The sequence below is a fragment of the Podarcis erhardii genome (genome assembly GCF_964252035.2).
Source record: "Podarcis erhardii genome assembly, chromosome: 16".
In the NCBI taxonomy this organism is placed as follows: domain Eukaryota; kingdom Metazoa; phylum Chordata; class Lepidosauria; order Squamata; family Lacertidae; genus Podarcis; species Podarcis erhardii.
The window spans coordinates 27,284,830-27,312,035 of NC_138514.1; the positions used below are offsets into that span (position 1 = coordinate 27,284,830).

At 47.6% G+C, this 27,206-nt stretch overlaps 2 protein-coding genes across 2 annotated transcripts in view; one reads left to right on the forward strand and one right to left on the reverse strand.

The window, feature by feature from the left end:
• The window catches only part of LOC309331411 (uroplakin-3b-like), a 178,405-nt gene that overhangs the window by 96,478 nt on the left and 54,721 nt on the right, over positions 1-27,206 (forward strand). The window lies entirely within an intron of this gene.
• SSC4D (scavenger receptor cysteine rich family member with 4 domains) lies at positions 8,971-26,020 on the reverse strand (the record flags this gene model as incomplete). The annotated part of the gene is made up of 11 exons (XM_081844350.1): positions 8,971-11,814; positions 13,065-13,392; positions 15,334-15,411; positions 16,330-16,641; positions 17,741-17,818; positions 18,928-19,008; positions 20,929-21,243; positions 22,286-22,357; positions 24,351-24,656; positions 25,743-25,778; positions 26,008-26,020. The coding sequence occupies 10 exons, from the start codon at positions 26,018-26,020 to the stop codon at positions 13,076-13,078; spliced, it is 1,608 nt and encodes a 535-aa protein (XP_081700476.1). The 3' UTR covers positions 8,971-11,814; positions 13,065-13,075.

Below are 27,206 nucleotides of genomic sequence, written 5' to 3' on the forward strand. Positions count from 1 at the left end.
CAAGCCCTGGGCTTCCCTTGCTGGGACTGTCTTGGTTTTATTTCTTAAAAAGCCTTCCTTGATTTTGGGTTGGGGTATTGTTTTTTTGGGCGGGGGGCGTTATTGGAGGTTTCTACAGCTGTTGCCCTAGTTGTTTGGGCTGTTACAGATTATTATTAACTGATTTTTAACTTGTGTGTGTTGTTGTTGTTTTTTAGATTAGGAGATGTGGGATGTGCCTGGGAAGAGAGGAGCTGGGGAGATCAGGGGTGACCCCAATCACAGTGGCTCTGGGCAGCGGGAGTTATGGGGTGAGGGATGGGTCAGCCTGGGTAAGGGGCACTTGGCACAGGGAGTTAGTGACTGTGCCATGTGTCAGCCCCTCCTCCAACCTGACAAGTCTCAGTGGTCCTACCAGCCAGCCCTCAGGTCTGTGGCTGATTGCCAGGTGTGCTCAGAGTCAGGCCTACCTCATCCATGACCTGATTGTGGATGAGAAGGCCGATATGAATTGTATCACTGAGACCTGGGTTGGGGGAGCAGAGGGGTCTTGGTCTCACCCAGCTGTGCCCACCTGGGTATTCAGTACAGCATCAGGGCAGACTCAAGAGGAGGGAAAGGGTAGCTGTTGTAACCTATAGAAATTCTCTAGGCTCTCTCCAGTTTGAGGGGGATCTAGAATGTGCGTTCCTGGACTGGGCAGTTGGGACAGATTAGGGATTTTGTTCGTTTACCACCAGCCTTGCTGCCCAGCAGTCTCCCTGCCCTGAGCTGAGAGAGCTGGTTTCGGAGGCAATGTTGTGGACTCCCAGACTGTTGGTTCTGGGGACTTCAATGTCCATGCTAAGGTGATTGGCTCAGGGGCTGTCATGGCGACCCTGGGGCTGCCCCAACATGTCATCGGCCCAACACATGTGGCAGGTCACACACCAGACCTTGTTTCCTCAACTGGGCAGGAAGAGGGTGATCTGAAAGTGGAGATAGTGACACCAGTCCCTTGCCATGCTCAGATCACTTTCTGTGGAGATTCAGGCTTTCAGCACTTTCCCACCCCCTGCAGAGGTGGGGGACATATTAGGATGGTCTGCCTTCGGAGGCTGATAAGTTTCCAGATGGCTCTGGGGGATTTTCTAGCTGATATGAGTGGCGCTCCTGTCGAAGCCCTGACCGACCTCTGGAACATCTGAATGGCTCAGGACATTGACACGATCGCAGCTGAGCTCCCTCTCCTGCTTCGTGGAGCCCTATTGCCCCCCTGGCATGCTCCAAAGTTTAGGGTGAGGAAACAAACTGGGAGACGGCTCCGACACGAGTGGAGGAAAACTCCGGTCGAATGCAATCGAACACTGGTGAGGGCTCAACATTGGGCCTACCTAGTGGCAGTGAAGGCAGCAAAGAAGGCATACAGTACTTTCCTGCCTCCATTGCATCCTCATTGTGCTGCCCAGCAGAAATTTTCTGTGTACAGTGGTACCTCGGATTAAGTACTTAATTCGTTCCGGAGGTCCATACTTAACCTGAAACTGTTCTTAACCTGAAGCACCACTTTAGTTAATGGGGCCTCCTGCTGCTGCTGCATGATTTCTGATCTCATCCTGAAGCAAAGTTCTTAACCTGAAGCACTATTTCTGGGTTAGCGGAGCCTGTAACCTGAAGCGTATGTAACCCGAGGTACCACTGTAGTGCAGGGCCTTTGCAGGCTGGCCCGAAGGAGGTGACAGAACCGACAGCAGCTCAATACTTGATGTAAACTGCAACCTATAATGTTGGCTATTTGCAGTATGGTAGCGCTGCAGAGAGCTTGCTGGGGAGACCATGCATTAAAAAGAAAGGGGCTTAAAAATAACTTAAACAAGGTTTTAATTACAAAAAACAAAAACTCCTTATACACTAAATACATTAACAACAAACCAGACCCAACCACCAACCCAACCCCCAGGGTAATGGGAGAGCTAGGTGCTGCTCCTTATATACTACATGCAAATGCTGACACACCTTAATCAATGCAACTCAGCAGCACCTGCTATGTTTCACAGCTGTAAAGCTGGGTCTCGTTATCTTGCTCTGGCCCTTGCTCTGGCCCCTTAAAGACATACACATTAGGTGGAACAATGATGAACCTTTACATTTAAAGAAACCATTCAACAACTGTGACAGGTATTTGAGCCTCCAGATGTTTCTGGCTCTTAGAACCAGAAGGGGTATGAAGAGGACAGAGCAAAAACAGACAAGGTGTCGTAATCTCAGATCATTTGGGAAGGAGCTGGGGGAGGAGGAGACTAGGGGAGCTGTGGGAAGGCAGGGACCTTCAGTCCTCATAACTGCCTTCGCTGACACCGTGTGAGTCATTTCTGACCTGCTCCTGATACCTGCCCTGACACAGGTGTGCCAAAGGATATTTTTTTAAAAAATAAGGGGGGGTATGGGTGGGTGCCAAATTTTGTCCTCGCTCAAGGCGCCTTTATTACCAAAATCTGCCTCTGCTCTGATGATGTGGACCACAGTTCAGGAAAGCTTTTGCCAGAGGGAGGGAACCTGAGGCCCAGGGTGTGAAATGTGACCTTCCAGGTCTCTCGGTCTGGTCCCTAGAGAGCCTCCAAAAGCCCCACCCCACACATTGTCCCCTCCTTAAGTGTTTTGATCTAACTGGAACATGTCCTTAAATTCCAATTATGCATTTTGCAGGCTCAGATGAAGTATAGAGTGCATGTAGAAACTAGTTTCCTGTGCAAAAGTAATGTTTACATGCATTGCTCCGCCCACATTTTCATCTGGCCCCGCCCACCACCAGCATGCGGCCCCCAGGATGTTTCTCCAGATGGTAATGTGGCCCTTGGGCTTCAAAAAGGTGAGTCCTCGGAAACACCACACAACTTTCTGTCTTGTTTTGTTTTCCGATTTAGACAACCTTAGAAAAGCCATCTATTGAAGCAGGCGTTTCATGTTTACAGGCCTGTGGTTTTTAATATTGTGCTAGTCGAACGCCACTGTTTTACGGCATAATTGTTTCATGAGTTTAATTGCCATTTTGCTCATTAGGTTTTGTTTTGTGTTCTTTCAGGAGGCATTGTTTTAATTGGTTGATATGATTTCCAGTGTCTGCAAGGTGCTCTCAGTGTGGACGTTTATGGAAGTGCAAGATGTATCAACTGAGTACATATAAACAGAAAATTAACAAATTATACCTTGGGAACCATCGTTTAGCTAAGTTTGTGGTGAGCACAGAATTGCTAATTCTGCTTCCTAGGTTGGGGGCTGTGCTATTCTGTTCTCTTGCATTGAATTCAGGACACTCAAGCCAATTTTATTTTATTTTATAGCCGAGGAGGGCAGAAATTAAAAATTGTCATTATGATTATTCTCTTTTAACTTTTAAACACCTGCTGAAAACTTTTCTATTCTGCCAGGCCTATGCAGGCAATTAAGAATACATCTTTTCATAATGGTTAACTGATGACTATTTTCATCTTTTTTATACGTTTCTGCTGTATGGTTTTATATGTATTTGTTGTAAACCACCTAACTAATTTCAAAAACGAAATACTGTAGTCTAAAATAAAATAAAATAAAATGTTCATGTTCTTTTCTTTTTTAAAAAAATCTTTTCTTTTTTTTTAGTTTTCAACTGCAGAGACAAGTATACAATAACAGAAATTCAATAAAATGTCGAACTGAAGGCAGGGCATACAAAACCTAAACATACTAAATTATAACTCCTAATCAAAACTAATGATAACCATACAGTGGTACCTCGGGTTACATATGCTTCAGGATACATATGCTTCAGGTTACAGACTCCGCTAACCCAGAAATAATACCTCAGGTTAAGAACTTTGCTTCAGGATGAGAACAGAAATTGTGCTCTGGCGGCGCGGCAGCAGCAGGAAGCCCCATTAGCTAAAGTGGTACCTCGGGTTAAGAACAGTTTCAGGTTAAGAACGCACCTCCAGAATGAATTAAGTACTTAACTCGAGATACCACTGTATTTCTTTAGATGGTGTGAGGGATGCATACCTATAAATCTGAAACAAAACTGTAGGAATTAAAATCCCACTATACTGAGTAGAAATTATCCGAGTCTTCCTGTCCCTTAGAGACTCATAATGTATAAACTGGGGGGAGGGGGGAATAACTTAATTACCAATATTTTTATAGCATATGGATATATTCAGATTTTTTTTAATGATTTCCATGGTTGTACCATAGAGATCTTGGCAGCCACCAGCATCCATGTCAAAAGTTCCTTTTGGCAAAACATATTCATGGTTTCTGCCCAACCTATTTAGGAGGGATAACTGGAGAGAAATGTTAATATGTGCTTTAGTAATATTTGATATCTCCTGTTGAATTTTATTACAGAAGAAAGCAATCTTGTGGGCGTTCTTACCAGAGATGGAGAAAAGTCCCAGTTCAGTAATGTACTGGAAGTCATACCGTCAGTGTAAAAACTTTAAGGAACATTCTCTCACATGTACAGATACTGATTGACAATATAATAAAATCAGATATAAACACAGTTAAAACAAGTGTGTGTGTGTGTGTGTGTGTGTGTGTGTGTGTGTGTGTACTACCTTGACATTTCTGAAGAAAGTTAGAGCACAAAATGTGGAGGCAGCTCTGGCATTTGGCTGGCAACACCATAGCTAAGGATGCTCAATCACTCACTTTTTATAACAACAACAACAACAACAACAACAACAACAACAACAACAAGAAGTGACACTGAGGCTGAGGAACACCCAAAGGAAGCATACCCTCTGCCCTGAAAGCCCATTGGCCTCACTCCAAATGTATGATCATTAGCAGCAGCCCTGTGGGATAAATATACTCTGCCCATGCTCAAGGTTCTGCTATAACATTGCTTGCCTAATGGCTGCAAGCAGGTTCTGAGATGCTCCACATGCTGGCCTGGCTCAAGCATTAGGCAGTGAAGCAGGTGCCTCAGGTGGCAGATGTTGACGGGGAGGGGCAGAATACAGGGCATGGCATAAAAGTACTGGAAGATGGAACTGAGTATGTGTCACATGACTTGTCAAGTACCATCTAATCTCCCCTGCTGCTTGCTGGTGTGGTTAGGGTTTTAAAGAAGATTGTGCATGCAGCCCGGCAGGACCCAGATGCAATTGCATAGATTCTCTGGGGAGGGGGTTTGTGCACCTCTGCTTCCCCTCCCCCAATTAACTCCCACCTCTGCAAATTATTGCAAAGACTCTCAGGCCACCCTCTTCCTCTCTCCCAATTAACTTCCATCTCTGCAAATTATTGCATAGACTCTCAGGCCACCCTCTTCCTCTCTCCCAATTAACTTCCTTCTCTGCAAATTATTGCATAGACTCTCAGGCCAGCCTCTCCCAATAAACCTCTATCTCTGCATATTATTGCATAGATTCAATGGCATCAGCAGGACCCACTGCTAGGTCTTAGGTTTGGGCTCTGAAACCTCAAGGCCTGGGATGCTCCAGACCTGACAACCGCAGGCATAATGGAAGACGCCGTTCCCATCACCAATCAGGTCAGAGCTCTATGCGTGGAACAGGGCGGGGCAGGCAACTTTTTGCCCAGCCCCGCAAGCAGCAGAATGTCTGGGGCCAGACAGGTCCAGGTAGCTTTCAAAAGCTTCCGCTCCCAGTGCGCAGGATTCTCCGTGCGAGAAACCTCGCCATGGCCACATGCCAAAAAGGCTCTTGGCTTCTGAGAAGCGGCAGCGATGGAGCCAGCTATGCTTTGGAAACCTGAGGTGCTGATTGCTCCAGTGACTCTGCAGCTCCTTAAAATAGCAGGCCTGCGTTACTAACAGCTCTGCAGCAGGAATGCAAGGAGAAGAGAGGAGGAGGAGGCTCAGAGGCACCAGCTGCAGCTAGCAAGACAGCCATGGGCAAAGTCCTACATCTATTATTATTATTATTATTATTATTATTATTATTATTATTATTATTAACCCACCCTTCACCCTAAGGTCTCATGTCAGGCCACACAGCTCTTAGTTAAACTATGGAACTCCCTCCCACAGGAGGCAGTGATGAGCACTAGCTACCAAAAGAGGCAGCGATGATCACCATGGAGCCAGGATTTGGTGCATATCTCCAACATTTCTCCAATGAAAATAGGGACGTCCTATTCTATTATTGGGATGTGGGTGGCGCTGTGGGTTAAACCACAGAGCCTAGGACTTGCCGATCAGAAGGTCGGCGGTTCGAATCCCCACAACGGGGTGAGCTCCCGTTGCTCAGTCCCTGCTCCTGCCAACCTAGCAGTTCAAAAGCACGTCAAAGTGCAAGTAGATAAATAGGTACCGCTCTGGCGGGAAGGTAAACAGTGTTTCTGTGCACTGCTCTGGTTCGCTTAGTCATGCTGGCCACATGACCCTGAAGCTGTACACCGGCTCCCTTGGCCAATTAAGTGAGATGAGTGCCGCAACCCCAGAGTCGTTCACAACTGGACCTAATGGTCAGGGGTCCCTTTACCTTTATTCTATCATTGTATTGCTGTTATTATTATTCCTATTTATACTCCACCCAACTGACTGGGTTGTCCCAGTCACTCCAGCCAGCTTCCAACATAAGAAAACATTCAACATTAAGAAAACTTCCCGATACACGGCTGCCTTCAGATGGCTCAGGGATCAGATAACTCCACACTCTCCAACATATCTCCTATGTAAATAGAGACGTCCGAAGGAAAAGTGGGACATTCCAAGATCAAATCAGAAACTGGGGCGTCTTCTGTAAATCCGGGAATGTCCCTAGAAAACAGGGACACTTGGAGGGTTTGTTGGTGTAGTGGTTAGAGCGAGAGACAAAAGCTGTGTAATGAAAGTGCTAAAAGCACCATCTGTGGGGAGGGAATTCTACAACTTGGGGCGGCCACAGAGAAGGCTCTTTTCTGGTACGCCAGCACCCCATAACTTCTGAAAGTGGAGATACCTACTGTTGATCTTAACCCCCCTCAGGAAAGGAGGCAGTCTGTCAGCCAGTCTCTGGGTTGAAACACCCTGCCCACAATTTTCACTCTTTTTTTTAACCTGCATTTAAGTCGTATTTCTTTATCAACAAAATTAATAATTCTCTGCTGCATGCTTCAGGAACATGGAGACAGTAAATGACTGCCCCATGCAGGAGATGGAGGAGAATCTTAAGCGGTGTCGGGGGGGGGGGTGGAATTACAAGAATATGAGTGTTTGCCAGGTCTTGTCCATGAATTTTTGAGGGTGGGGTTAACTAGCTCTGAGTGGTGGTGAGCCGTGATTTGTGTCCTGCTCCCTGAGCATATAAAACCACTGTGTCCTAAAATAAGGCTCCAGGGAGCCTTCTGCCCCCAACTGCAGACCCCCTCCCCATTTCCAATTTTTCCTGGCTGCGTTGCCACTTCTCCTGGGAGGATAGATCGTTTTGTCCTCGTCTAAGCCCCCCTCCCTCTTGCCTGCCTGTGCCTTGCTCTGGACAGGCTGTAAATCCAGCCCGAAAATAACCTCCGGTTCTGCTTCAGACTTCGTGAAATATTCATCTCCCTCTCTGTCTTCTGGGCCACCGTTTCCTCCTAAGAGATGATGAAGCAGGAACCGGTCGATGCTATTGATCCAGGCAGATCTGAGCTGTCTGCATAAAAGGGGCTGATTAAGGTGGGCACAGAAGGTTCCATCAGGGATGTCCCTGGCCTCTGCTGGGGGTACAACAGACATTCCCAAACTCACCCCTCTAGATGTTTTGGGACTACAATGCCCATCATCCCTGACCACTGGTCCTGTTAGCTAGGGATGATGGGAGTTGTAGTCCCAAAACATCTGGAGGGCTGAATTTGGGGGTGCCTGGGGTAGAGGGTAGCTGGGTGGGGGGACAGAGCCAGCCCAACCATGAGGTAGGTGCGGTTGCTGCTTCAGGTGGCAGAAGCCCCTCAGCAGGGGTGACAAATTGAATAAAGAGAATTTTCATCAGAGAATTGTTGGAGGGCATGGAGTTAAGCGACCCCTGAGCCAAAGAGATAAGTAACTATACAACCTTTAGAAGACATCTGAAGGCAGCCCTGTATAAGGAAGGTTTTTTAATGTTTCATGTTTTCTTAGGTTTTTATATATGTTGGAAGGTGCCCAGAGTAGTGTGGGCAACTCAGTCAGATGGGCAGGGCATAACTACTAACATCATCATCATCATCATCATTATTATTATTATTATTATTATTATTATTATTATTATTAAATAGGACGTCCCTATTTTTATTGGAGAAATGCTGGAGGGTATGAGCTAAGCCCTCCCATGGTAAGCCCTCTCCTCTAAGAATCTGTCTAATTCTCTTAAAGCCATCCAAGATGGCAGCCATCACTGCCTCCTGTGGGAGGGAGTTCCAAAGTATAACTATGCGCTGCGTGAATAAGTCTTCTATCTGCCACAGGGTTGTTGTTGTGGGGACGGAATAAGGACAGGCAAACCATGTCTGTCACCTTGAGCTTCTCAGAGAAAGAAGTGGGATAGAAATGAATAAATTAAATAAATAAATAACTAAAGAGCTCTGAAATGTGGGCGGGAGGACCGCAACTTCCTCGTGCTCTGTGCTGAGAGACCCAGTGTGGTGCAGTGGTTAGTGTGTCAGACTAGAAACCTGGTAGAGTCCAGGGTTCAAATCCCTACTCGGCCATGAAGCTCCCTGGGTGACCCTGGGCCAGTCACTGCTTTGAAGCCTACCTCACAGGGTTGTTGTGGGGTGAGAGAGAAGCATGCATGCCATTTTGAACTCCTTAGAAAGAAAGATGTGATACAGACATGACAAAACCTAAAATAACGCTAACGTGAACACACACTGTGTCTTTAAACAGAGAGAAACCGAGCAAGAGAGAGTTTTGAAAGGGCTTTTATTTATTCAAAAAGAACATATAAGGAAAAAAATGACATCCTGGAATATGCACACTAAAATATTAACAAAAGAATTATACAAATACTCCCCCTCCTTTTCCCCTTCCCATGTTCCCTCCCCACCCAAATTACATATATTTACATGGCTGGGGGCTTTGCTTTTCCCTTATTCTGAGCCAATCCTGCACTTTGAGCAACAATCCCCCTTTCTCTCCTCTCCCCCCCCCCCTTTGGCTCAGTTTACCTATTGCTAAGGCAGCCATTTCTTGCCGCAGACTTGGCTTACATTGGGTGACTGAAAAGCAATTAAGTTCTACACACAATGGAAATGCTTTCTTATATGTGGGTTGGGAGGAGCGGGGGGTGGAGAACCCAGCACCAAACGTTAAGGAGGATTTTTTTTTATTTTTTAATGAATAAGGCTGTAGTCCACTTACCTGGCAGTAAGTCTTGGGTACCTGAAAGGGGCTTGCTTCTGAGTAATCATGGATTACTCAGGTTGATCCAGGGGCTGCAGAAGAGGAGGGCTATAGATCGCTTGCGGGGGGCAAACTCCCGCCTCTTTATAACACCTTGCTTGCGGAATTCGCATCGGCTGCCAGTCTGCCATGGGGCCGACTTCAAGGTACTGACATATATGTCCCTACACTGTTTCAGGACCTGGTGACTTGAGGGTCCGCCTTATCCCTTACATACCCAGCATGGGTCGCTCTCCTGCAAGTGTCAAAGATCTCAAAAGCCTGCACTGCAGCAGGGCCTTCAACGTAGCGGCCCCTGCTTCTGTGGAACAGAATTCTCATTGGCGCCCTCTATCTGCGCTTTCCAGAAACAATCCAGATGGATGGAAAGCTCTCTGCCTTAGGCATGTGGCTTTTTAAGACCTCTCTTTAGTTATTTGTTTGTACTGTTTAAAAAAACCATTTTCCGTTGTTTTCATGGCTGGTTTGCAAATCACATTGAGACTCGCCTGGAAGGTGTTTCATAAACTGAATGGAATGATAATTCCACCGCTGAGCCTGCATGTTGCTCCCTGGAAGGAGGATAAGTGTCTGCTTAGCTTTGGATATTCTAAATAAGCATTAAGAAGAGGAAAGCGGAGCTTACAGGCATGTTTCTTTTCTCTCCCTCCATAGATTCGGAGCACCCAAAACTGCAAAGGGGCTTTAACCCTTTCTTCATTTCAGGGGAATCGCAGAATTGACATGTTGGAGGGACCCTAAGGGTCATCTAGTCCAACCCCCTGCAATGCTGGGGCTCCGTGGTAGAGCCGTTGCTTCGCATGCAGAAGTTCTCAGGTTCAGTCTCCAGCATCTCCTTTCCTTTGCTGTTGCAAAGACAAATTTCTGGTGTTTTCCCTTCTTCTATTCATTCTGAATGAATGTTAGAGATTATTCCTGATAAAATGGTTTCAACTCCATCAAATCCTGGGAGATGTAGTTTGTTAAGGAGGTGCCTATTCCCCTCACAGTGCTACAATTCCCATAGTAAGGGCCAGCCCTCCCATGAGACCAGGTGAGGCAACCGCCTCAGGCGGCAGGATCCACAGGGGCAGAAGATACTGATATAGATCTTTATCCCACCCCCCTTGTTCCTGATGTAGATCTTGACTCACCCCTTCTTCCCCTCCTTCCCTGGCAGGGAATTGGGTGCCATTTGGTGGTTTGCCTCAGGTGACAAAATGTCTTGGGCCAGCCCATAGTGGCTTAACAATCAACCCCTCTTCAATAAAAAATAATAATAGTTTTTTTATTTTAATTGGATTATGATTGGAGATGTTAATTGGATGTTTTTATTGGAAAATTAATAAAAATATTCTTCAAAGGGAGCTCTGGGGTATGTATCTCTGTGAGGGCATTAGCGGTCTCCTGACAACTCCCAGCACCCTTAACAAACTACAGCTCCCAGTTTTCTTTGGGGGAAGTTTGTAGCTGGTAAAGCGTGCAGAGAGTTGTCAGGATACCCTCCAATTCCCTTCACAGAGAGCATTATGATGCTACCTCAAAGAGTCATGGCTTCCCCCAACGAATTCTGGGAGCTGTTGTTTGTTCAGGGTGCTGGGAATTATTAGGTGGCCCCCATTTTCCTCACAGAGACACAATTCCCAGTTACCCATGAAGAGGGATTGACCGTTAAACCACTTTGGGAACCATGACTCATTAATGGTGCATACCCTCCAACATTCCTCTGATGAAAATAGGGACGTCCTGAGGAAAAGTGGGACATTCCGGGATGATTCTGGGATGGCTTCTGTTAATTTAAGACTGTCCTGGGAAATAGGGACCCTTGGAGGGTCTGAGAACAATAAGGATCTTCTAACAACTTCCAGCACCCTGAATGAACTCCATCTCCATCTCCCAGAATTCTTTGAGGGAAGCCATGACTCTTTGAAGAGGTGTTAAAGAGTGCTTTCAATGGATGGTGTTGTGAGTGTGGCCTCGGACTCCCGCTACATCTCTCCGCAGTGCCTCAGGCCTGCTCCGCTCCCTCCTCAGGTGCTTTTTCCTGGCTGAAATGTGTCCTTAAGCCATGAACTGACCGCTTGCTTCGCTGGATGGTGGAGAAATGTACATGCAAAGGTGTAGAAACCTCTGGCAGGTTTTGTGCACCATTGGAACACAGCCTGCTGGACAAAGGAAAGAATCCTGTCCTTTGTGTCCGTCCCCCCACTTTTGTCAGTGCCCTGCCCCACCACCGGTACCTGGCCCCTGGCAGACTACTCCACAAGGGAATGCGGCCCTCGGGATGAAAAGGGTCCTCCACCCCCTGAGGCAACGAGCGAAAAGCAGTCTTCCTGGCTGCAGCAGTGGGGTAGAGGGTGCTCTCTATGTCAGGTACGTACACCAGTTTTTATACAGAGATTTACACATGTGTACACACGCACACACAAAAGCTGCAAAGGCACCATTGGAACGAGAAGGTTTCAGCCACCGTCGGAGGAAGCTGAGACTCCCACAGCTGGAGCACGGTCCTTGCGAGGGCTGGCGACACCCGTCTGAAAGAGGAAGGGCCCATTTTGTCCAGTTAATTTGAGATGAGGCAAGAACCGCTCCCGACACAAGCTTATTGTTTAAAACAGAGAGCGGGAAGGTAGCCAGACTCAAAGGCGTCCGCCGCCTCCAATCCTAGACCTGTGGCTGGTCCTGTCTGTCTGACAGGGGCTGATGGTTCCTTTGCAAATGCTTGGGAATCCACTTTATTTTTAAATAGGTAGCTTCATTTTACATTTTTGCAAAGGCTCTTCAGATGATATGGCCACAGGCAACTCACAACTTAGGCACATTTAACTTGCACGCATTCAGCTTTATGCACTTGCCCCCCCCCCCAAAAAAAATTTAACGGGGCAGTGGAAAGGGGGAGGTGAACCGGGGGAAAGGATTTTGGAAACCCCACCTGCCACTGAAAACACAATACGCGATTTTTGGCTTTATGCATTATCCCCAGAACGTGACCCCAGCATGAGTTGAGAGTCACAGTATTCTAAAATAGGAGTGCTGCTTTCTGAGAAGTTCTAGCCTGTTGGCATATTTCTGCCGAACAGCACCTACTGAAATCAAGTTTTTGTGGGGTTTTTTTCCATTTTAATCCATCCATTCACAGCCTTAGGTTCACTCATAAATCCATCCCACCCTGTTTCTGCATTAATCCGTTATTTATTTATATATTTATTTATCTATTTTTAATGCATTTATGTTTGACTTTTCAAATAAATAACTTCATACAAGTTATTTGTATTAAGTCCAATTTAAGACAAGTCCAATTGGACAAGTCCAATTTAATTGCACAGCCCAAATCCTATAGCCGATTGTGTTGGAAGTGCAGCGGCACAGGTCATTCCGTTTGTACCTTAAGGGTTAATTCTGTCCCTATTGAAATGGGGGTGGGGCGTTGCTTAGCAACCAGGCAAGTCACCTGATCCACGTGGACTTGAAATACCACCCTGTGGCCACTCGCAGCTCTGGTGGCGCTGCAGTACAGGCAAGAGTTGACTGTCAGGATCCACCCCTGCTTAGACCTGGAACCTGAGGTCAAGGAGGAGGTGCAGGAGAAGCTGGATTCCCCCAAGCAGACCCACACACCCCGCCAATGACCCTTTGGACGTCTCCTCGTCTGGTTCCTAGCCAGCTCTCTCAGGTAGCACCCCTACCCATCAACCCCAGCAGATAAGCTGCATGCAAGCCTCCTCGGGAACAGGGGAAGCGCATGCCTGCCCTTGCCTGGATCAGGGCCTGGCTCAGACCATACCTTCTGGCGCATCACAGGAGCCTGCAGAGAGCTCCCGCGTCTTCCGAGTGGTCGCAGTTGTGCACATTCCAGCGGATGTGAGAGCAGCGCAGCAGGGAGCTTTCGTCACCTTTGCACTTGAGGTTGTCGAGGAAGATGTAGCCGATCCCTTGGCCATAGCGGGCCTCCCCCCAGGCGGCCAAGGCCCCCCCACAGCCCAGCTGCCTGCACACCACCTTCACATCCTTGAGGTCCCAAGCGTCATCACACACCGTCCCCCACTGAGACAGGTAGAACATCTCCACCCGCCCTTCGCAGCGGTGGCTCCCATTGACCAGACGGAGGAAGCCTGCAAATGGGGAAACATGGGGGGGGGGGGTGTCACAAGACTTAACTGAAGCTCCCCCCCCAAAAAAACACACAAATCTGTGCCCCACCAACTCAATGGCTGTGCCACCGGCACCACCCAGTTTTCCCTGTTGGTTCTCAGCTGAGACAATAATGCGCTCTGCACAATGGTACTTCTTTTTCTGTATGCCACAACAGCTGCGAGAATATTGCTAGCGAAGAATTGGAAGAAACAAGATTTACCAACTATAGAAGAATGGCAGAGGAAGATGATGGACTATATGGAACTTGCCGAACTGACCGGGACACTCCGAGACCAGAGAGAAGAGACGGTGGAAGAAGATTGGAAGAAGTTTAAGGAGTATTTGAAAAAATGTTAATATTTAAATCTTAGAATAGCTTTGGAAGTGGATTTAGGCTGTAGGGTTAGAAGTAGAAGATAGGGTATTTTAAAACAGTATTATTTGCAAGTGATAAAATGTGAAGGTTTTTATAGTTAAAGTAAGTATGATTAAAAAAATGGTTAGAAATTATGATATATGTAAACTGCTAAAGATGAGGTAAAATGAAAATCAGATGGGGGGACTTGGGGAAGCCCACCTAACAATGTTTAGAAAAAATAAGAATAAGAAAAGAGTCTGTTTGTATTGTTTGCTTTCCTGTTTGTGTTGTTCATTTGTGTTATAAAATGAATAGTTTTTTTTGAATAATAATAATAATAATAATAATAATAATAATAATGCGCTCTGCACAAGCTTAGAGTTCCTCCAAAGAGGAGTCTGTCCACCGCAGCTCTAGACGGTTCACTGTTCTGGCTGTGAATAATTTCTCCGGCATCTTTATGCAAATCTGTTCCCCCACCTACCGTAAGGGAAATCTTCTGATTCCTGTTACTCGGAGTGCATTAAGGATATTAGGAGAATCTGCTTACTCAGACTGTATTAAGGACGTGTCAAGAATGCTTGTGCAGGAAAAACTCAGCCTCAAGCGAGCCCGATAGAGAGCAGGTACCTTCTTATTCCCGCTGAATCAGGCATCCAGCTCGAATAACACAGGCACGCTTTCCCTCTGAGAATGTGACTTATTTTCTATGTATGTGTAAAGCTAAGCAAGGGAATACCTGTCCAATTTTCAGGCCTGGGGGTTCAACTTTTGTGGGCCACTGCTCTGTTTGATCAAGCAAAGGCACCTCATCCATCACAATACTGTGTTTTTTAAAAAAGCTTATACTGCACAACACAGAATCGGGATTCAGGATGACCTTAGCTGATTGGAAAACTGGGCCAAAACTAACAAAATGAATTTCATCAGGGACAAATGTAAGGTTCTGCACTTTGGCAGGAATAACCAGATGCACAAATATAAGATGGGGGGGGGGCACCTGGCTTACCAGTAATACATGCAAAAAGGGTCCAGGGCTCTTAGTAGACCCCAGGCTGAACATGAGTTAACAGTGCGATACAGCAGCAAAAGCACCTCATGTGATTCCAGGCTGCATCAGCTGACATATAATGTCTAGATCACTGGATGTCATAATCCTGCTCTATTCTGCCTTGGTCAGATCCCACCTGGAGTCCTGGGACCAGTTCTGGGCACCACAGTTCAAGAAAGACATAGACAAGCTGGAAGGCAGGCAGAGAGGGAGACCAAGGTGATGAAGGGTCTGGTAACCAAGCCTTGTGAGGAATGTTTGAGGGAGTTGGGTATGTTTAGTCTGGAGAAGAGAAGACTGAGAGGGAGATATGATAGCCATCTTCAAATACCTGAAGGGCTGTAACATGGAAGGCTGTACTCAGAAAAGACAACCCCTCTTCTGTGACCATAGTGCTGCCCCCTCAGAAATCTTGCCCTAGAGCAGCCTCTTGCCCTGTTCCTGCCAAACACCAGGGGTTTCAGCTGAGAGTCAGCAAGCGGGGAGCTAGAGGCCCTGTGCCCCACATACCATCCTTGGGACGTGTGGTGGTTGATGTGGTGGTGGCAAAAGGGTCTTCTTGGAAGAGATCTCCAGATTCTTCTGCACCTGGGACCAGGTAAAAATAAAGGGGTACATTTAACAGCATAGAGACACGCACCCCACACACATCACACAGAAAGGCACTGGGAAGTGCAGTGTAGTGGTTAGAGTTGTACTAGGACCTGGAAAACTGGGGTTCAGGGACCTGTACTAGGACCTGGGAGACCCCACTTAGCCAGGAAGGTCACTGAGGGACCTTGGAGTCAGTCACAGCCTCTCTGCCTAATCCACCTCACAGGATTGTTGTGAGAATAATATAGGGCAGGAAGTATGCATGCCGCTTTGAGCACCTTGGAGGAATGGTGGAACAAGACAATAAAATACCCAACCTTGAAAGTTTATTTAGAAAGAAAAACACTGACTTCATAGAGAACTGGAGAGTTGGAAGGGCCATCTATTCTAGTCCAACTTCCTACCATGCATTTATTTTATTTTTAAAAGGTGGCGCCTGTGACAAGGAGCAATTGTCCTGATTCCCTCATGAGCTGTTTACATGTCTTGCTGTTAATCATACATTCATTCCACACTTTTCAGTGCATTATTCCTCAGTCGTTTTCCACACCACAAAAAAGTCTGCTCTCTCTGTGTGTGTGTTTTATGTGGATTTGTTGTGCTTTGGAGAACTTTGGTCCCCTTTAATCACGCAGAACTAAGATTCTGATAAACACACAACTCCCTCCTGCAAAAGACTGACAGCTTGGAGGCATCCCAGAGGAACCTGTGCTGTTTACATTTTATAACACCAGGTCATTTCTAGCTCCCAAAATTCTCTGATCCACTGGAGGTTTTGGAGAGCTGCCTGTCCGGGATTCATTAGCTGTGATTCCTGCACAGCAGGGGGTTGCACTAGATCACCCTTGGGGGTGGGGGGCTTCCAACCCTACGATGAAACCACAACCCCTCCTTGCCCCCTGTCCCTCTCACCTCTGCATATGACGCCAGCGTCTTCGTGGTGCCCGCAGTTGTGCTGCCCCCAGCCCAGGTTGAAGCAGTCGGACAGGTCAGTCTCTGTGCCGGCGCAGTCCACATTGTCCAGGAGGATGGGTCCGGTGCCGTAGCCGAAGTAGCCCAGCACGGTGGCCACCACCGCCGAGCCGCAGCCCACCTGCCGGCAGACCACCTGGGCGTTGGGGAAGTCCCAGTCGTCGTCGCAGACCGTCCCCCAGGAGTCCCCGTACAGGACTTCCACCCGCCCTTGGCAACTGCTGTTCCCGTTTGCTAATCGTATGCCACCACCTGCTGGTCAGAAAATGGAAGGGGAGAAAAGGCCGGAGTGACTTATGGAAGGTAGTGGACTTTCCTTCCTTGGAGGTTTTTAAGCAGAGGTTGGGTGGCCATCTGTCAGGGAGACATTAGCAGAGATCCCTGCATTGCAAGGGAATTGGACCAGATGGCCCTCGGGATCCCTTGCAACTCTACAACTCCATGCAACTCATCCCCCACGTCCACTTTTCCTTTGATTTGGGACCTTGTGGACATTCTGGCTCCTGGTTTTTCTCTCTCCCCTGTTTCACTTTTTCAGAGAGTGGCAAGAGTACTGGCAAGGGGGCCTTGACCCTCATGAATTCTGTTGTTTTAGAAACAGCCTGTATCAATAGCTGCTGGATAGCTCAGTTGGTTAGGGAGTGGTGCTAATAATGCGAAGGTTGCAAGATTGATGCCTGTATGGGAGAGCTGCATATTCCTGCATTGCAGGGGGCTGGACTAGATGACTCTCAAGCCCCACTTCCAACTCTATAATTCTATGCCTATGATTCTAAGCAAGGGGCCTCAGTGTCCATGCACAAACTTAGACAACTGTGTGCACAGCAGACAATATGCACCCGCCGCCTCCTCCCACTCTTTCAGAGATGCAGAGAGTAGGGACTGGGACTTGGAGAAAGTTCAGCGCTAGCAACTCACACCAGCATAATGTATGGAGGTGGAAACGGGGGCAGTGGTTTACCAAGGACTGAGAAATAGGGGTTGCTGGGACAGGGAAAGCTGGACTATTGGGGGTGGGGCTGTGGCTCTAAGTGTGTCGCTGAACTACAACTCCCATCATCCTTGTCTGCTGGCCACACTTGCTGGGGCTGATGGGAATCGTAGTGCAACAACACCAGGAGTGCTCAGGTTCCCTCTCGCTTATATGGACACAAAGCGGATGTTATGGGACGAGAGAGGAAACACCAGGGCTTCATCCTTCCTGCTCCTGGGTCTGTTTTCACATTGTCTGAAATAAACACCTTCCCATGACCGTCCCCTCAACCTCCAGCTCTCTCAATCTCTTATTTGCAGATTTCTACATCTCTGATGAAGCTTTATTTCCATCGACAAAGGGCGCACAAAAACTTACTTCTTCTTTCTAGCAGGAGAAGGGCTGAGGTCACCATCACCTCAGTCTCAGGAGAAGGCTGATCTCGACCATCTGTGACTGCAAAAAGACATATCCTCTCATCACAACATCCGGCCTCCAATTACATCTCACCAGTTGCCTTTGGACACAGATGGGCAAGCCATGAAGCAGGAAGGCAACTCTGTGTTTTGACCTCAGCTTCTGGGACTATCTTTTTAACTGCACCTCTCTTGCTGGTCCTTTAATAGAGATTTGATCTGCAGCTATCAGGACCCCAATCTCCAAGCAGTGAGAGACTCCGGAGGTACCTGCACTTGCCTGGGGTTTGGTTTCCTGAGAATGAAGGTCAGTGGAGATGGTGGTGTCTTTAAGGTATATGGTTTTATTTACACATGTATACAGTCTGAGCAAAGGATGGAAGGGCTCGTAGCACCAACACCCCACCAGATCTTGCTTCCTCATTGAATTCCAGGGAAGCCTCAAACTCACAGTTTTGGGTCAAGAACAGATCAAGGCATGTCTATGTATCTCCAGCTTCCAGCAGCAATCAAAAACTTTCTCCCCAACCCTCACATAATGTTCCCCTTGGCCTGTTGTTCTCCATCCTAGGAGGAGGTGGCATTCAGGCAGGTGAGGTGGGAAAAGGTCCACCCGTTTGTCTCTATGGCAACAGAGCAGCCTCTTTGGACATGTGCATGGCAGTACTCAACTGGCCAAACTCAGGCCATTATCTTACAAAGAAACTGGTTCAACAGCCTCTTCTACTAGACTCTAAACCTTACTAGGTACAGGATCACAGGCCTGGAGGGGACCCACAGGTATCATCCAGACTGACCCGCCAGACTTATAACACTATATTTCTATGTAGTGCAAAGTTTCATTTCAGGTTTCCCCCCTCCCCAGGAACAATGGGTCAAATATGGTTCTCTTCCCATTTCACCAGATTGGGGTTGGAGTGGAGAACTGGCTTGTGCATCTATGACAGGGGTGGGGTTAGGGTCTGGTGGATCTAACTAGGCCCCAAAGGCCAAAAGTTCTCCACCACCAATCTATGATCACAACCAGCATTGTCCCAGGTGTGCAGATAACACAAGTGTGCTCCTATATCTTTGAAGTCATGGAAGCATAAACTGTCCCCGTTGGGGTTTTGTGGTGGGTGGGATTAGCAACAGCAGGTTCTCCCTTACCTGTGGCTGTATCAGTGAATGACTGTTCATAGTTGGGAGCCACTGAGGTGGTGGCAGCTGTGGTCGTGGTCATCCCGAGACCTGGAAAGAGACAACAATAGGTCATCAATCAAAGCAAGTCAGTGAATGTTATTCAAGAAACCCAAATGGTGCAGGCCTAGAGATTCCCAGCAGCTCTTCCCAGTAGGTCTTGCCCCAATGAGGCAGTTGCAAACACTGAAGGTCCCCTGCCTTGCCACCACTCGCTAAGATTCCTCCTCCGCCAGGTCTTTCCCAAGCAATCTTAGGCTCCTTTGTCTAGTCTCTCATTGCTCTGCCCTTTTCATCCCTCTGCATGTTCTGGGAGACCAGGGGAAAGAGGAGCTCTTCACAGCAGGAGGGGGAGACTCCCTGGATTCTTCAGCAGCCTCCCTCCACTCTGCCTCTTGATTTCCCTCCTCTCCTGCCTCAGATTCTGTACAGCAATCTGCCCCAGCCTCTTGCTGCTCACTAAACCCTGTTTCTTCTTCAGCTTCCGACACCTCCTCCTCGCCTCTTCTTCCTCTGACCAGGCATTGTTGTTCCACCACCACTTCCCTGGCTCTGAGCCTTCTTCACCCGGGGGTTCCCTTGGGGGTTCCCTGGCTGGTGCCCCCCCACACACTCTTCTGCATCCAGCCAGTCCACGACACTGTGGTTCCTTAAAGGTGCTGAGAATTGTTAGGAGGTCCCCTAGTCCCTTCACGGAATGACAATTCCCAGAGTTCCCTGGGAAGAGGCCTTGATAGAGCAGTTTAACAATCAGCGAGGAGCCCGGGTGTCAGGCTCTGACCGAGAGGATTGCCCTTTTAAGGCCTTCCTCCCCTCGGGAAAGGGGTGGGTCCTAGGATGAGTTTCCTGGCCTCTGGGAAGATGAAAGGCCTTGTTCCATCCTTAGATCTTGCTAGTAGAGCATGAGACTCTATATCTCCATGTTGTGTGTTTGAGCAGCACGCCCACATTGGGCAAAAAGATTCCTGAATTGTAGGGGGTTCACACTAGGTGACACTTGGGGCCCTATGGGAGCAAATCTTGGCGCTCTCCAAGGTTCTGCACAGGGTGGATTTGATTTAAATCAAATCAGTTTAAATCACTAAGTAAGACTTGATTTAAATCTTTTTTTTTTTACAGAAAGACTCATTCTTGCTGGTATAATCTTAATATTTACAACCAGATGAAGGTTTCATTTTTGGAATAATAAATTTTCAGAGTAGTTTTTACAGTTATATCAAAAATTACTGATTTGGTTATACTATTAGAATAACATAGATAATTATAAAATTATTGTGAGGTTCAATAAGTTAACTGTTTACATTTGGACAACTTTTCTGCTGTACTTAATTGGAAGAAGAAAAATAATCATTTTCTTAATAACAATTTAAACAATTTATTTAACTAAAACAATAACATTATAGCATATGTATCCATGTTTGTTGACTGATGTGGTTAAATGGTTTTTTTAAAAAAAAAATAGACAGAGTTTTAGCACACATGAAAAACTTAAAACAAATCCTTATTTCCTGATGAATAGCCTTTGGACTATAAAGTACCGGTAACTTAAGTAGAAAACTATCTTTGGAAAGATTTTTCATCCAAAAGCATTTTATTTCAAAAATCTGATTTAAATCACAAAAATCCGATTTAAATCTTTAAAAATCCAATTTTTAAATATATTTTTAAAACATCATTGATTTTTATCCACCCTGGTTCTGCAATGCCTTGCTAGGCGTTCACAGGAAGCTGCCTCACATAGAATCAAACAGATACATCTAACTCAGTATTGTCTACACTGACTGGCAGCTCCCCACGGTTTCAGGCAGGATTCCCTCCCCCCAGCCCTACCTGGGGATGCCTCTGGGGACTGGATCTGCGGCCTCCTGCCTATAAGCAGATGTTCTAACCACTAGGCTACAGCACTTCCCACACAGGGCAGCTGGCCCCTTTGCCTGCCCGGCTGCCCCAAGCCCTGAGGGGTACACCCACCTGAGCAGATGACGCCAGCATCCTCGTGGTGACCACAGTTATGGATGCCCCAGCCCAGGCTGTAGCAGGCTGAGAGGTGCGGCTCGCTCCCGTCGCAATTCACGTTGTCGAGGAGGATGTGCCCCGTGCCGTAGCCAAAGTAGGCATTGGTCCTGTAATCTACAGCGTGCCCGCAGCCCACCTGCTTGCACACCACGGCCGCATCGCTCAGCCCCCAGTCGTCATCACACACCGTGCCCCAGTTCCCTTTGTAGAATATCTCCACCCGGCCCTGGCAAGAGTTGGCGCCACTCACCAGCCGGATGCTCCCATCGCCTGGAAGAGGGATAGGGAGAGTCAGGGTACAAATTGTAGACTTAGAAGGGACCCCTGGGATCATCCAGACTGCCTCCGCTAAGGGAAGCCCAAGAAAGGAACCTGCATTTTAGTAGTGGCTGCAGTGCAAGTGTTTTTTATTTTATTTTAATTTCTATATGGCTTTTAATAGGGACGCGGGTGGCACTGTGGGTTAAACCCCAGAGCCTAGGATTTGCTGATCAGAAGGTCGGTGGTTCAAATCCCTGCAACGGGGTGAGTGCCCGTTGCTCAGTCCCTGCTCCTGCCAACCTAGCAGTTCGAAAGCATGCCAGTGCAAGCAGATAAATAGGTACCGCTGCAGCAGGAAAGTAAACAGCGTTTCCGTGCACTGCTCTGGTTCACCAGAAGCGGCTTAGTCATGCTGGCCACATGACCCGGAAGCTGTACGCGGGCTCCCTCGGCCAATAAAGCGAGATGAGCACCGTAACCCCAGAGTCGGTCATGACTGGACCTAATGGTCAGGGGTCCCTTTACCTCTACCACTTTTAATAAAAATCTCAAAGCAGTTTACAGCATATTAAATCAATAAAACAAGAAAACATTAGCCGGATGATGTTCCTCTGGCCTCACGAGGAGCCTCTTCAGTAGGGCTGGTGTGTGTGGGCCCTGCCCCCTAGGCCAGGTGGAAAGGGCCTTGCAGGGAGCAAGGGGATGGGGACTATCTCTCCTTTGTTTCCCCATTATTGGCGGCGGCAGCATCAGCTGCTACAGCAGGAGAAAGGGAACAAACAGTTTCTCTCCTTCATTCCCCCTCCTGCAGTTGCAGCACCTGGTAACCAGGGATGAGGAAGGCAACCAGTAGCAGCAACAGCCTCTCATCACACTGCCGTTTGCAGTGCCACCTGTTGGCAGTCATAAGAACTGCAGCTTGATGAGACCTTTACATTTTTATTATAAGTTAAGATATGAATAACAGCAACACTATGTACATGTATCGTGTTGCTATTGCGAATCGTGCTAGCTGAGGACAGCTTCTCATGTGAATCCAAAAAGCACTCACTTTCCCCATTTTGCAATGAGGCGGTGGCTGCTTTGTTGACTGGTCCTCTGGATGCTTGGGTGGGCAATAGCTCTGCAAAAACAAACAACCCAACAGAAGGATGAACGTCAGTCAGTCATCTCCATCAACAGTATCTGCTTGGCCTCTGCTATGCATGCAAACATGTATACCTCCAACCTTTTAAGCAGGGCCAGTCAACTTGTTCAATTCATTTCTTAGATGCATCCATTGTGGTTGATGACATTTGACTGCCTATTAGAAGTAGTAATAGTAGTAGTAATATTTAGTATTTCCTGCCTTGGGTTACAATAGGCTGCTTCATTTTACTGTTTCTGATACCAGCTAAAAATGTTTTTGCTCAGGCACACATGTAATTTTATTAGGTACATTTATTTTTTCTATAAAACTGTTGATTTTATCTATATTTCACTTTTAACAAATGTCTGCTTGTCTTTAAAGTATGTTGATTTCATCACTATTTTCTGATGAATATTTTATGTAAACAACTTAGAGGCGGGCTTTCATATTGTTTAAATGATGTCCAAATGTCATGGGCTGGCTGGATGCAGAGGAATGGTGGGAGAAACCAGCTGGGGAACTCCCAAGGGAACCCCCAAGGGAGGAAGGCTCAGAGCCAGAAGATTGGAGGTGGGATGGTGAGAAGGAGAAGGAGACTGGGAGGAGGTGGTGTCAGAAGCTGAAGAGGCAACAGAGTTTAATGAACAGGAAGAGCTGTGGAAGAACACAGTTCAGACTCCAAGGCAGAAGCAGAGGCCAGGGATTCTCAACCTCCTACTGCTCCCCTCCTGCTGGCCTCCTAGAACACACAGAGAAATTACCATATTTTTTGCTCTATAAGACTCACTTTTTCCCTTCTAAAAAGTAAGGGGAAATGTGTGTGCATCTTATGGAGCGAATGCAGGCTGCGCAGCTATCACACAAGCTGTTCTGGCTTCTGAGATTCAGAGTATTTTTTTCTTGTTTTCCTCCTCCAAAAACTAGGTGCGTCTTGTGGTCTGGGGAGTCTTATAGAGCGAAAAATACAGTAAATGGGCAGAGCAGAGGGTGGTTGTGTGCAGACCTAGCCTGAGACTGCATGGGAAAGACCCTGGAGAGAAGGAGTGTGAGCCCCTCCATCCTATGCTCAGGTGGTATATATGTGTAAATAAAACCATATATCCTAAAGACACCACAGTCTCCACTGACATTCATTCCAAGGAAACCGAACCTGCAAGTCTTTCAGCATTCAGAGCTTGGGGTGTTTGTACAAATATATAGGACCCACCCTATTCTTGTAACCGTAACTGATCTTAATATTGTATTTTTAAATTACTGTAACCCACCCTGCGACCTCATGGTGGTGGGGGGGGGGAGGTAAGAAATCAAAACAGCAGTCAAGCAAATGTGGTATCCTTCATTCTACACCTTTAGGCACCAGGCAAAAACGTTCCTTTTTAACCAAGCCTTTGGTTGACCTGATCAACTTCCCATACCCTTTTAAAATGTTGCTCTTTGTGGGAGGGGGTATTATTGGATTATTGCATTTATTTTTATTTTATATACTGTGATCTTTTTATGTGAACCGCCCTGAGACCTCTGAGTATAGGGCAGTATATTAATAATAATAATAATAATAATAATAATAATAATAATAGTAATCATTTTCTCTTTAGAAATATCATTTAATCCCCATGCAATTTTATTACCGTCATAACTTTTTATGTTTCTATCCAGCCTTTCCTCTACCCTGTTTAAGATACACAGGGTTCCTTAGTGGTTTCCCCTGCAGGACAGTGTGGTGCAGTGGTTAGAGTGTCAGGCAAAGGCCTAGGAGACCAGGGTTAAAAGCCCACACTTGCCCATGAAGCTCACTGGGTGACCTCTGGCCAGTCGCTGACTTCCTGTAGCCTAACCTACCTCACAGGGTTGTTGTGAGGATTAAATGAGGATGGAAGAACCATGTGTCCCACCTTGAGCTCTGGGGACAGGGGGAAATGCAGTAAATAAGCCTGCTTCACCCCTCTCCCTCCTGCTACCGCCACCAGACAGACCCAAACCTTTGTACCATTACAGGTGACAGCCACGTCCTCGTAGTGGTAACAGTTGTGGATGCCCCAGCCGTGGCTGCTGCATTCGCTGAGGGCTGCCTCTCTGCCTTTGCAGTCCACGTTGTCTAGGAAGATGGGCCCACGCCCCTGGCCGAAGGAGAGGGTGGCCGGCATGGCGATGGCATGGCCGCAGCCCAGCTGGCGGCAGACCACATTGGCGTCCACGATGTCCCAGTCGTCGTCGCACACCGTGCCCCAGGTGTTGTTGTAGAAGATCTCCACGCGTCCCTGGCAGCGGCTGCGCCCATTGACTAGCCGGACCTCTGGGAGAACAAGGCCGGTCCATTAGAGCAAATGGGACAACACCCTGCCAAACTCAACCTGCCCTCCCTTGCCTGCTTACAGTCCACGGGGTAGAATTGGCTGCCACGTTCCTCCTCCTTAGTCCCAGCATTGCCCTTGAGGAACTCAGCAGGGCTGTCATGGATTGGCTGGATGCAGAGGAGGGGAGGGGAGCGCCATCTGGGGAACCCCCAAGGGAACCCCCAAGAGGAGAAGGCTCAGAGCCTGGGGAGTGGTGGCGGGACGACCATGAGCGGTCAGAGGGAGAAGGCGGAGAAGACTGGAAGGCATCAGAAGCTGAAGAGGCAACAGGGTTTAGTGAGCAGGAAGAGTCTGTGGCAGAGTGCAGTTCAGACTCTGAAGTGAGAGCAGAGGCTGCAGAAGGGTGAGATCAAGAGGCGGCTGAAGAGTCCAGGGAATCTCCCCCTTCTGCTGTGATCGTCACCCCTCCTCCCTGGTCTCTGGGGACATACAGAAAAATGAAAAGAGCAGAGCAGAGACTAGCTGTGCGCAGACACAGTTTGAGACTGCATAGGGAAAACCCTGGAGAGGAGGAGCCTTAGAGAGGGGTGGGAAGGCAGGGACCTTCAGTCCTCACAACTGTGTCATCTGGGCAAGACTGACCAGGAAGGGTTGCTGAGACTTCTAGGCCTGAGCTGTATTTTGGTTTACTTGAATGAAGAGTTAACTTCGCTGGCATCGGTGATTTATTACCTTTGTGCTGATCTGCACCTGACTCCAGCCCTGACCAGGGCGGAGGATGGGGACAAAATTGGAATGAATTGTCTCTGACTCAATCATTTGCCTCTGGCGCCACCTACTGTTGGGCTCCCTGCCTTCCACCCTACAAATGGGCACCAGCCACCACTGGCCGGGGGACAGTCCTGCCCATTACATCATGGACACTGTCCAATAAGCTCAATGGGAGGGGCTTGCAGGAGGAAGCTAAAATGAGCAAGGATTCAACAACAACCCAGGCATCATTCAGGAACCCTTTCCCAGATCTCTGCAGTGATCTATAAGACGCAGCTTCAAGTGCTGGTTTCTCTTTCGCAACAAGAGCTCACCTGGAACGGGCACCTGTGCAGCCTCAGAGCCACTGGCTGAAATGGAGAAAATAAAAGTTAAGGCAGATTGAATGCCACCCCGGATACACACTTAATGATGCAATTCTGAGCACTTGTACCTGGGAGCGAGTCCCATTAGGAACCCAGAACCATAGAAAACCGGCTTATACTGAGGTCAGATCCTTGGTCCATCGGCATCAGTACTGTTTGCACCAACTGGCAGCATCCTTCTAGATTTTCAGACAGGGTTCTTTCCCAGACGCACCTGGCGATCTCATCAGCGATTGAACCTGGGACCTTCTGCGTGCAAAGCAGATGCTCTAACCACACAGATCAGTTCTAAATGCCTGTTCATGGATGGGGACCCTGTAACCCTCCAAATGTGGTTGGACTCCAGCCCCCATCATCCTTCACCATCGGCCATACCAAGCGTACAGGTGTACAGTTTTAGTCCGAGCCGAAAGGGCTCAGGGCTTGCGCAGCCAGTGTATAGCAATACTGTGGTACCAAAAAACCCACAGCTTTTGAGCTCCATAATTAAACAGAAGCAGTGATGTGGTTGATGGGTTCTTTGGGACAGAACTGGTTTTATGACCCCATGCCAAGGATGATGTTTAAGGTCACTCAACGCAGATTAGATACCTGATCCTCTCCTATTAACATGCAGTGTAACTAACCTTGGCCCAGTTCTAAAGGTGGAAAAAGCATTTGGGGATTTCAAAAACAAACCATACCCACAACTTCTAAATTCCCCGTCCTAGATGTGAAGTGTCCTGCGACACACACACACACACCAACAATTCCCCTTGCATGTTGAGTTGTTTGGGCAGTGGGTAGTGTGATCGCAGCCTTTGGGCCCTATAGATTTAAGGTATCTTTTAAAAAGATTTGCAAATATCATCCTTATCTGTTTGTTTCCCTGTTATATATTGCTACATGCTATCCCTATCTCTGAGAAGTATGAGATTTCATGGGTTCCAGGCACTTACCCAGGATTTGTGTTTCCTTCAGAAATTGGGCACAGCAGAGATGGTAGTGTCCTCATATTATATGGTTTTATTTACACATATATGCAACCTCAGTCCAGATAGAGGGATTGCAGAGCATTGGGTCTTAAGGGCAGAACTGGATTCAACAGACAGCAAAAAGCCATCCTCTGTGTCTCTTAGTTCCAGCCTGTCATGCCCAGCTCACAGAGAGGTCTGCCCCTCCCTCTCCTTCTTACTGCTAAGGTCCTCCCCCCAGCCTACCTCATTCAAGGTTGAAACCCTAAACCTGGCCTTTGCCTCTGCCCACTAGCACCCAGCGAAGAAGGCCCCCCCCTTGCCTGTCAGTCTTTCCCTCTGATAGTTTCCTTGATGGCCCATCCTTGGCTTTTGTCCCCTGTAGAGCTGGCTTGGCTCCTTAGCATAACTAAATCTAGTTATGTTTCTGTGCTTGGAAAAGTTGAATCAAGCCTTGATT